A 12,012-nucleotide genomic window follows, 5' to 3' on the forward strand; every position below is an offset into this window, starting at 1 on the left:
TCTACTCTAAATGTGACTACTGACACAGAATTATATAAATATAAATATCGCCAGATATTCATGTGAGGGGTTGATGAAACTTGAGAGATATTAAAGTATTAAATGGTTTATAATATAGTATAGATATATATATATATATAATAAATTATGCGTAAGTACAACTTATTAAAGCTCTAGATCTGAATTTATGTAAGTAACTGCAGATAAATATATAATCAAATACAGAATAAACATATCATTTTAAATATAAAAAATCAAAAATATAATTAGAATAATCATTGAGTTATAACAGAATACTTAATTATTATCTATTAAAATGTTTATATTATTAAATCAAAAATAAATTATTTTGTTATTAAACTTAAATTAAATTATAATTAAAAAAATAAATTAAAGAAATTACATAAAAATGAGAACTTTTAAATAGTTGATTTGAACATTGATATGATATCTTCAAATTTATATTTTATTTAAAAATAAAATCATTAATGCTTTCTTAAAAACACATAAAATCGTATTATAACATCGATAGAGACAAATAACAAAATATAATATTAAAACCGAGATGTGTCTCGCTGCATTGCACAAATGCGCTTCTAGTAAAAATGAAACGTTGAACTCTTGTAATATCATAAAATATTCCTTGAAACTAATAACCAACAGAAGATTCTTTACATTACAAAACAAAGAGACTTCACCGACGAAAAAATTAGTGTGTAATCCATCAGAAAAAGCCATCACCGGCAGATTAGCGGCAAATTTCATTGCTAGAGAAATTGTGGTGAGTGATTGTGATTACGATCAAATTTTCAATCACCGACGGAAAAATCTGTAGGTGATATTCAATCCGTCAACCATCGGCCACAAATCTGATGGAAATTATTGGTAAAAAAAATCTATCTATAAAGCTTCTTTATTTTGTAGTGTTGGTTTTTTAAAACCACACAAATTTATAAAATAAAATAAAAAATGACGAAATAAAGATGAATTAGATTGAATAGACGCATACACTTGTAGTATGGAGGTAAAATATCAAATTCCGAATTTAGCATCACCATATAAGGTTTTAAAGCATTTGACAGAATAAGTTAAAGTTTGATATGGATTAGAAAGGAACCTTCCTTATTTTCATATACATCGATCTGTTTTAAAAAAAGAGATTGAAATGTATTAATTTTACGTACCTAACCCTAACGGTTATTTATTTTATGATAAGGAGTTGATTGTGTAGTGGACCACGGTTGTCCCTTCCAACCACCATCCTTCTCCTGCCATTTCATTTATGATACTTTTTTCTTATAAATGTCACTTGATTTATAACTATTAATTTTTTAGAGTAAATTTCACCAATATCTGTATTTTTTTTAAATGTAAGATCTATAATATCTTTAATATAATTGAGGGTAAATAAATTTCAAAACGAATCCACCTAAACCCTAATTTGATTCATAACCCTTACCCCCTTTTGAATCCTACCACCATTTTAGATCTGAGACACACCAAGACCAACAACATCCTTCGTCGGCCACCTCCCACCACAAGTTCTTGTTCTCTTCTATTAGGTTGTAAATCCAAGGCTCCGTCTTTTCTTGATTTTCCTTTGACGAAGTTTGAGATTCTCGATGGTAACTTTGCCTGAATAAATAAGGAGCTGTGACAATGAATTGTTACTGATAGGGTTCACGACATGCTCAACAATCAATGTCATCATAGAATGAACGGCGGGCGCAATGGATTGCTATAGGTTTTGGATGGATGCAAAAGGGATGGGTTGCCAGAAGCTCTCGATGGTTGGAGATGATGGCTGATGGGGGGATGCCGGATGGTTGTGATCTATCGGTGGTCTTAAAGAAAGTAAAACAATAATATTTTTTGTAATAACTTTATATAATATAAACATCCACATCATCGTCCACGTCAACAACTAATACTGAGTTTGATGTCACTTCATTTGTCAAGTCAGCATGATAACATGTTAATACTTATTAAAACTCCACGTTTGAATTCGTGTAACTAACTACAGATAAACATAATCAAATAGAGGATAAACATCTTATTTTAAAATATAAAAAAATCTAAAATATAATTAAGATAATTATCGAGTTCTAACAAAATAATTAATTATAATCTTTATAAGAAAATTATATTATTAAATCAATTACAAATTACTTCGTTATTGAACGTAAATTAAATTATAATAAAGAAATTTGAATTAAAAATTTACACAAAAAATAAGAATTTTAAATAGTTAATTTGATACTAATATCGTTATATTTTTGTTAAATTTTTATGATATCTTCAAATTTATATTTTATTCAAGAATAAAAGTATAATCATTTTTTTAAAATCATATAAGACCATATTATAACATTGACTGAGATAAAAAGTAAAATGAAATATTAAAAGTAAGATGTATCTCGCTGCATTTGACAAAAACTCTTATGCATGAAAAACTGTTTATTGATGCATATTACTTACAATTCAATATTACAAGTAAAATTTGCATAAGTAAAATTTGTTAAAACTTCAAATTTGATTTCGTATAACTAACTGCAGATAAATATAATAAAATAGATGATAAACTTCTCATTCTAAATATAAAAAATCTAAAATATAATTATATAATTATTGAGGTCTAACAGTTACTTAATTATTATTTTTATAAAAAATTATATTATTAAACAAAAAATAAATTACTCGTTATTAAATCTGAATTAAATTGTAATAAAAATCTGAAATAAAAGAATTACAAAAAAAAAAACTAGAATTATTTTATATATTTTTCAAAATTGTATAATATCTTTAAATTTATATTTTATTAAAAAATAAAAACATTATCGATTTCTCGAAACCACATTAAACCATATTATAACATCAACAAAAACAAAGAATAAAACGAAACATTAAAATCGAGATATATATCGGTACATTACGCGAGTATAATTCTAGTATTAATTAATTAATGTTTGGGTTTGGAGAATAATTTAAGATGGATTCCCATCGACCACATACCTTTCCAACATTAATCCCTTCATTTGACGACCCTACATGTACATGATATCTTCTGGTTCTAATTCCACACTTCCTCTAATCTTCTTCGGTTATAAATTCACACTCCAATTACTCTCTTCCTTTGATCCAATGGAGTTTTTGTGATCTTTATTTGAGTATTCAATAAATATTTAAACATACACAAATTAGTAAATTATGTTGTTAGTTCTTGTGGTTTGTTGAATTTTTTTTATCTTTTTCATACTAATGATTTAAAATTTGTTACTTTCTTTGTTTCTCTATGATTTACAATTCATTTCTACTTTAATCCTTCATACTTAAAGGTACGTTTTTGATATCAGGAATGTTTTTGATTAAAATTATCACAAGGACGAAATTCACAAGTTTTGACAAGCCACTGGGACGAAAAATATAATTTACTCAACAAATACAAAATAACATATGGAGATTTTTAAGATTTTTTCCTCCAACAAATTTTTAAAATGAAAATAGAATGAGAGGGAGAGATGAAATTTTCCAAATTTGGAGTTTCTAAAAAAGATGACTTATAAAAGAGAAAAGATTTTTTATTTAATGTAATTGTTTAGAATTGAAAATTTAGAAGACACCAATAAAACTTTACAACTTGTATTGAATATTTTAATAATATAATTAGTTGTGTAATCTCCAAAATATAAAATCTATTGGCGACGAAGGTATTCTTTTTTAGAGGTTTCAACTTTCTCTTAAGGCTTGTTTGTTTATGTCTTAATAGTTTCATTAAAAGACAACTTCTAAATTATTAAGAGTTAAATCTTGTTTCATAAAAAAAGTCTCTCTTAATAATTACAATACTCCATGAATAATTTTGTATCTTGAGTCTCCATGAACCATTCAACGCCTTGTTTCATTCTGAACAATTATCAAACAACCACATTTCATTTTACACCAAGTCATTCAGTAATTGCCGGACAGTTCTTTCTTATTTTAGGGAACCTGATAAAAATAATAACATGTTAAGTTTCATTTATATGGAAAGCATGTTTTCCGAGGATTTTTTATTGTATATTTAAAAGGTTAAACGCGTTGAGATGCATTATCTGTATGTGCAAGAGTTGAATACACCACAAAATCCCTTGCTATGCTTCGTACTTATTATTTGGGTGACCTTTAATTGGTTACAACAAAACAAAGGGATTAGATTGACATAAAAATAAAGTCGAGGGACCAAAGTGGCACACTCAAAAAAACAAGTGCCCAAAACACCAACATACATGATATAAGAAGGACACTCCATAATCCATATATAAAACCAACCCAACTTAATTTGTACAATTGCATTATATTGGAATATTTTGCAACCTTCGTGCCCTTCTCCTACGCATTGCTCCTGAAGGATCCAAGTGCTTTCACAGCTCCTGCTCTCAGTACATACTGGTGGTAGATGGCGGCAATGGCAGCTCCGATCATCGGTCCCACCCAGAATAACCACTGCACACAGTTCAACCCAGTTCAGCAAGCATATATAAACATGGTAAAATTGAAGGAGTTGACATGATTATATATATAACTTAGCTTACTTGATCATCCCAGGCCTTGTCTTTTCCATAGATAACAGCCGCACCGAAACTACGAGCTGGGTTGATTCCGGTGCCGGTAATTGGAATTGTGGCTAAATGAACCATGAACACAGCAAATCCGATAGGGAGAGGTGCCAACACCTATAATCCCAAACAATTATATACATACATGTCAAAAGAAATTAATTGAAGTTAAGAATCTTGCATAAAAACAAGTGATATATATGCAGAGGAGAGAAGTGAATGTACTTACGGGGACATGGGAATCGCGGGCATTTCTCTTAGGATCAGTGGCTGAGAAGACGGTGTATACGAGGACAAAGGTGCCGATGATTTCCGCACCTAACCCCGTGCCTTTGCTGTAGCCATCGGCGAGTCCGTTGGCACCACCACCGTAATTATCATAGTAGGTCTTTTGGAAAGCCTTCACAAGACCACAACCACAGATGGCACCCAAGCATTGAGCCACAATGTACATGACCGCCCTCGGAAGACTCACCTTCCTGGCCAACAACAACCCAAACGTGACGGCAGGGTTAATGTGTCCTCCTGCAAATTTCAAAATCCATTATATATATGAACTTGTCAAGTTATAGAGTAGCTTAGTTAGTTAAATGATGGATGATGATCATAATATACATATAATTGAAAGAGTTACCGGAGATGCCGGCGGTGCAATAAACGAGGACGAATATCATGCCACCGAAGGCCCAAGCGATGCCGAGAATTCCGACGCCACCGCATTGGTCGGAGCTGTGGATGGGGTCTGTCTGAGACTTGTAGCCTATAACTGTCAAAACGGTGATATAAAGGAACAAGAGGGTTGCAACGAACTCAGCAATGATGGCTCTGTAAAAGGACCATTTGGTGAGTTCCTGGGCGTCAAAAAGGTCTGCCGGTGGAGGGTCTTGGTAATCTTTTGCACTGTAATCATGGCCACCAACCTCAACGTCTTTCGTCATGCCCAATACTATATATGTAATATGTGAGAGAAAAAGAAAGATTGGTGTCTGGAATGATGAGAAGAGTGGAGAACCAGTGGGAGTATTTATACGTAGAAGAATATGTAAGAAGAATCTGGAACCCCGTGATGAAAGCACCAGTAAAGATGGATAACGTTTTCCCTAAGGGGATTTGAAGGTTGGATATTTAGGTTTAAAATTATATATCATGTTTTTTTAAATGATTTGATATAGAATGATTTAGTGGTTAAAATGATTAATAAGTTTTTATAATATAATACAAAATGAAATAAGATTATTTGTTAATTATATAAAAGGAATTAAGACTCTGAATGATTTAAAAAGATACAAGATATAAAATCGTTCAGAAAATCTTAGAAATATAAGTGGCAAATTTTATTTTGATAAACAACATCCACCTTTTAAAGAATGTCTCTTAATGAAAATCGTTAGTGTTGCAGTGCACTTCTAGACAAGAGTTATTTTAGATAGAATTTTTATGTATATTTAGATTTAATTATTACTATTTTATTATTAAAAGTTGGCTGGGAAGCCGACCATGGACGTCGCTCTCACCAACCACCGTCCACTCCAACCACCTTCCTTCTGCCATCTGGCTTCCACTAACCAATCATGTTCCAGTGTTTTTATTTTCTTTTGGCAGCCGAGCCAATCATGTAACACTGTCTGCAACCAAAATCATATTTATATTTATCATCAAACACAAAACTAAAAATGAAACACATAAATAATACAAACGTTGTCAATTACATATATTTGAAGAAGCAAACATGCAAAATACTAATTTGGAACCATTTGCATCTCCTCCCTACCAAAAACAACAAACTATCAAATAAATTAAATGCTGAGATGTAACTTTTCATGGCTTGATTCTTTTTGGCTCATCACAATAGAATTAGTTTTATAAGAAGTTTTTTTTTTTTTTAACAAATCAATATTGAAATTTTGTATAATAGAATTACATAATGTTTTTAGATGTTTTAACAAGTTTTTGTAAAGTTTAAAATAAAGTATCGTATTAACTATTTTATACGACACTATCTAAAAAGTGTCTTATAGAAAGATAGGAAAAAACTTCTCGAAAATGTCTTAGAATAAAAGCTAATACAACACTTTGTTTTAAAAAACGTTCTAAAAGTTTGTTAAAAAGTCCAAAAACGTCTTATAAACTTATTGTAATGTTTTTATATGCGTTATAGTTTGATCATATAAACTATGTTTTATAAAGTATTCTATTAGAACATTTATACATTTTAAGTGTCCTATAAACAGTGGCGGATCTAGAAACTTTTATAGTTGGTGGCACACTTTGGGGTGTAGAAAAAAAATTCAAAACCAAATAATCCATCCGGATGAAAACGGTTTTGAGTTTTCTTTTTCGGCTTAAACAGTTCAGTTAACCGAATAAATATTACTTATTCAGGTCGATTTTCATTTGGCTTTTTACTAAGTCATCGGGGTGTATAATTTTTTATATTTCGAACGAGTGTGTGTTGCAAATGGACCAATTAACAATCAAGATATCAAATTGGGGGTCCTTGTCTTATTCTTGTTCGCCGCACAATAGAAAAATTTACTAAACAAATCTTTTTATAGCCTTTTAAAAAAAAAAATTGGTGGTTTTGTTGGGGCCTAGGACTCCTACCATTAGGGGTGCTCAAAAACTCGATCAACCCGAACAATCCAACCCAACGCGAAATAACTTCATCCGAAACAACTTGATGTCTAATCAACTTGTAAAATTTTCAAACCGTAGGTATTAGGTTGATATTGGGTTGCTATTATTTGAACTCAACCCAAGCTAATGAACCTTATATCCTTTTATTTTTTGGATTTAATATGATTGTTGAATTTTTATTAATATATACATTGGACAGTTACACTATCACGTACACTCTTCATATGCACATATTTTCAATCTATTCACATCTCTATATAACTCATTTATATATATGTCCAGTAAATGTGAACATATATATGTAAATTGAGAAAATTAACTGAATATGATATACGTAAAAAGTATGGATAAGTTGTATCAATTGGTTAATGATGAAAAGAAATTATGAGTAGGAAAATAACATATTGAAGGTTAGAAGAATATTTTAATGTACCAAAAGTATCAACCCGTACGGGCTGGGTTGGGTTGGGTTGGATTAAGATTTTTCAAACCGGAAGCATTAAGTTGGGTTGTTCAAATGTTTTCAACTCAACCCATGAACACCCCTAACTACCACCATACACTAGATCCACCTGTGCCCTGTAAAACCAATTTTTTGTAATGGGTTTTATTTGGTTTCAGTTTTTTCCAGGTTTTGTTGCAACTTTGGTTTTGTTTAATAAAATTTCACCTTACCGTTCAAAAAATGGAAGTTATATTTTGATGGCGTTACATTACATTACATTAATTAATTAAGCTAAAAAAGTCTTTTATTATTTATTTATTAAAAAGAGAAATATAAAACCTGAAAATAGGAAATAAATAAATAAATAAAAATGATTGACAGTAAATAAGTCCCGGTTTTACCGGATCCATCCCAATCTTAACAACCCGATCACCATCACTCCATCTTCAACATCTCCTCCATCCCCATTTTCATTCTCTTCACATTCAGGTACATGCACTTTTCATTATTATTCATATTTGTTGCTTGTGATCATTAACATTTCCAATTATCGACTAATAGAAATTATTTAGCCAATCGTGTCATAAACCGTATCTTTTTGCATATTGTTACAGACCACCGATTTTACATCTCTTCAATTCATCTGCATGGAAATGGAATGACAATATCTTGCATTACATTGTTGTATCCAGAAATCACGTTCTTTCTCCTCTGCAGCAGGTATGGAAGATTATAGACGACAAGGTGGAATTCAACAATTGCTTGTTGCGGAACAAGAAGCTCGACAAATCGTTAATGCCGCAAGAACTGGTACGTAACCTTTTCCTATCTATTCCCATCATAAATTAGCAATCAAATCAATGCTTTTCTTCTGTTTTCAGCAAAAATGAACAGACTCAAACAAGCAAAAGATGAAGCCGAAGAAGAAGTAGCCAAGTATCGAGCCCAGATGGAGAAGGAATTCCAGAAAACAATCTCAGAGGTAAACAGAACACAACCCTTTAACCTTCAATTCTATGACCATTAATGCTGTCAATCCATCATATCACAATCTCATTTCTTACATTCATCACAAAGCAGTCGACGGGTTTTTCTGGAGTGAACATCAAACGACTTGACGAAGAGACGGTTACAAAGATCGATCACTTGAAAAAACAAGCTGCCAAAGTTTCACCAGAAGTCATCAAGATGCTCATGTCCCATGTCACCACCGTCAAGGTTTGAAAGATTTGCATCCCACATCAATGATGCAAATAAAAATCACTAAACAAAACCTACCGTTTCTATTCTATTCTGCAAACCAGTTAAATGTCATCTTTCTTACATATTAGTCAGATTTCAATAAACAAACTTGTAGGATTCATATATCTCTCTATGGTGAGCATGATGGTGTACCAAGAAACAAGCTTTACATATGTTACAACCATCAAAAACTCTGACTAGACTTTTTCTTATCATCGATCTTAACATCCATGAGATCAGCCACGAACCCCGGCTGCGAAATCGTGACTCCATCAACACTATTTTCGCTGGTCAACATCTTGATGACTTCAGACATGCGGGGCCGAAGCTTTGTGTTTTCTTGAACACATAGTAACCCCACCTTCAAGAACCGAACTGCTTCTGATCTTAACCCATCATCAGCCTCTTCTAACAACAGATGATCCACCAGCTCCACCAAAGACTCGCTATTGTACATATCCCAGGCCTGTCCAACACACATTTGCGTCAAGTACAACCATATTTGCTTAAAGTACAACCCCATTCTATCAAATCTATAGTACCTTATCAACCAGGAATTGTTCTCCATGTTCCACATCGAAATCGACAACAGACCGGCCACTGACGATTTCTAGAAGAAGCACACCGAAGCTATAAACATCGGATTTGCGAGTTAAACGTCCGCTGATAGCGTACTCTGGAGAAAGATACCCTCTAGAAATTGAATCCAACAATAACATTAGAGATTTGTCAGCAATGCCCTATGATAAACAATAACAGACCAAGATGATGTTTATATTTCTAGGGCTTACAGTGTCCCGGCAACACGAGTACTAATGTGAGACGTGCCGTCTTGAAATAATCTTGAGAGCCCGAAATCGGCAACTTTTGGATTAAAATCGTGATCTAGAAGTACATTGCTTGCTTTGATATCTCTATGAACTATATGGGGGTTCTTTTCTTCATGAAGATATGCTAATGCTTTCGCAACTCCTAAGGAAACATTCTTCCTCATTGCCCAACTAAATCTGGTCCGGTTTTGCTCGCTACCTATGAATCAACATAAGGAAAAACATACGGGAATCAGACCACTAAACATCAACATTCATTGAAATCTTGCATGATGCAATGATTCTGTTTGATAAACGTGTGTTGTTTTAAGACATGAATTTTGGGTGAATATTGGAAAGTAGAATAAGGAATTACCTAGAAATCGATATGCAAGACTATTGTTTTCCATGTAATCTAATATCAAACATCGTTTGGCTCCTTCGACGCAACACCCATGAAGAGTAACGAGATTTCCGTGTTGTACATCAGATAATGCAGCGATTTCGGATATGAATTCACGCTCGCCTCTCATTGATTCGAGTTCAACGGAGAGCACTTTTATTGCGACGATAGTTCCGTCTCTGAGTCGACCCTATTAGTAATCAAAACATATTTCCAGTTAAAAGGCAACTGAAAGGAAACTTTCAATTTGGGGAAAAAGTTTTTCAAATTCACTGGAAAAAATGGAGAGATTATAATAATTTCCCTGAAACTTATAGAATCAAATAATTGGTTGGGAGGGAAATCACCTTGTAAACAGAGCCAAATCCTCCCTCCCCAACTTTGTTCTTGGAACTGAAACCATCACTAGCAACTTTCAGCTCAGGGTAAGAAAATAACCTAAAATTCTTAGCTCTTTCTTCACCTGTTTTTCACAAATTTGATTTCTTGATTCAATCATACATATCCATAAACATGTTCATAATCGATTTCTTGAAAAACACCCAATTCCATGAAACAATAACCCCCATGAGGTTACCTAAGTTTCTTAGCGCTTTCTGCTCCTTTTCAGAGTTTTCATCTCTTGATTCAATCATACATACCCAGAAACTTGATCAAGTTTATCAGATTCTTTTTTATTTGTCAAGAAACAATAACCCATGAAATAGAAAGCGAAAGAAAGCCAAGGCCAATGAAACCCATGAAATAGAAAAGGAAAGGTAAAAAGGAAACTTACGCTGACCTTTACCATTCTTATGGACCACTTTATCCTCTGAAGTTGAGCAGAAACATTCTGAACAGGGAAAATGAAACTTCATTCTTTTCTTATAAACCAAACCCTGTAATTTCAAATGTTAACGGGGGGGTTTTAGTACTTTTAAATTTACAGATTTTAGGAGATGGATCTTGATGGGAATTGGATCTGGCGATTTGGAAGAAATGCAAGAACATTCATGAGAATATATATATAGGAGTCAAGAGAAGGATGCTTGACCTCCGGAAGGACCTTGAACCATTTTTCTTTGAATCGGAACAGATTTGCTCACGCATCATACGACCAAGCAATGGATTAGGAGTTTAAGTGTGCTTTAATTACAACCTGATTTGGGTTTAGCAATTAATTAGCAACTCCCACGAAACAAGATCCTTTGACTTTTTTGTTTCTGCAATCCATTATCTAAATTGTTTTTATTTTTTATTTTTGGATATGATGCAAGAAAATGATTGGATGTTTATTTTAATCTTTAAAAATAAAAACCCATCAAATAATATTGGGATTTTAAGAGGGTTACATGGAAATTCAGTTATTATTATATCTCAATAATTGCAGATTGAGTGGTTGAAACCCACAATTTCTTGTTCCTTATATGAAAAGTTGATGTATATTTAATCTGAATATTTAAAGCATATAATTTCATAAATAAAATAATCATTTCACTTAGTTATCTGGATTTTAAGGTTTTTTTAAATATTTTTCTTCTGCTGTTTTATTTTGGAAAAAGATTAGAAAAATGTACCGGAGCAAAAAACTAAAGGTTAAAATATTTAAAAATGATTTAAAGAATCTATTGAATATACATTATCCTCCTAAACTGTTCCAACAAAAAGGAAGTTGGGTTTCCATAACAATCTCGTATACAAATCCAATACCACTCATCCTCCTATGCACATGGTGGTTTACCTCCTCTGGTAATGGCTGTGAGGCTGATATGAGAAAAGGTCGGGGATGTTTTGGAAGGTATCGCCAACTATTGCACTACCAACTTACTATTTAATTGAAAATTTGATCCAACGTTTCTAAAAACCCTCGACATCAAATCATTGTGGCCATGACATTGTTGT

At 32.3% G+C, this 12,012-nt stretch overlaps 3 protein-coding genes across 6 annotated transcripts; 1 reads left to right on the top strand and 2 right to left on the bottom strand.

Moving 5' to 3' along the window:
* Positions 1-4,123: 4,123 nt before the first annotated feature.
* On the bottom strand, positions 4,124-5,569 carry LOC112516918 (probable aquaporin PIP2-5). Its single transcript, XM_025124169.1, has 4 exons — positions 5,230-5,569; positions 4,825-5,120; positions 4,572-4,712; positions 4,124-4,482 (listed from the first exon to the last, which is right to left on the bottom strand). The coding sequence occupies exons 1-4, from the start codon at positions 5,531-5,533 to the stop codon at positions 4,369-4,371; spliced, it is 855 nt and encodes a 284-aa protein (XP_024979937.1). The 5' UTR covers positions 5,534-5,569; the 3' UTR covers positions 4,124-4,368.
* A 2,795-nt stretch (positions 5,570-8,364) lies between these two features.
* Positions 8,365-8,918, top strand: LOC112516668 (V-type proton ATPase subunit G1-like). The gene is made up of 3 exons (XM_025123850.1): positions 8,365-8,487; positions 8,559-8,659; positions 8,758-8,918. Exons 1-3 carry the CDS (start codon positions 8,400-8,402, stop codon positions 8,899-8,901), a joined length of 333 nt encoding a protein of 110 aa, XP_024979618.1. The 5' UTR covers positions 8,365-8,399; the 3' UTR covers positions 8,902-8,918.
* A 23-nt stretch (positions 8,919-8,941) lies between these two features.
* Positions 8,942-11,256, bottom strand: LOC112516667 (putative serine/threonine-protein kinase). Of its 4 annotated transcripts, none has more exons than XM_025123848.1 (7): positions 11,165-11,256; positions 10,913-11,009; positions 10,479-10,594; positions 10,105-10,321; positions 9,711-9,948; positions 9,462-9,612; positions 8,942-9,385 (listed from the first exon to the last, which is right to left on the bottom strand). In XM_025123848.1, exons 2-7 carry the CDS (start codon positions 10,986-10,988, stop codon positions 9,104-9,106), a joined length of 1,080 nt encoding a protein of 359 aa, XP_024979616.1. In that variant the 5' UTR covers positions 10,989-11,009; positions 11,165-11,256; the 3' UTR covers positions 8,942-9,103. The 4 variants fall into 4 exon arrangements, with proteins under 4 accessions (XP_024979616.1, XP_024979614.1, XP_024979615.1 ...); XM_025123846.1 differs by having other exon boundaries at positions 10,907-11,009; positions 11,165-11,236; XM_025123847.1 differs by lacking the exon at positions 11,165-11,256 and having other exon boundaries at positions 10,907-11,101.
* Positions 11,257-12,012: the final 756 nt, after the last annotated feature.

This window comes from Cynara cardunculus (assembly GCF_001531365.2).
Source record: "Cynara cardunculus var. scolymus isolate 2C chromosome LG 8, CcrdV1, whole genome shotgun sequence".
NCBI classification, from domain to species: Eukaryota; Viridiplantae; Streptophyta; class Magnoliopsida; order Asterales; family Asteraceae; genus Cynara; species Cynara cardunculus.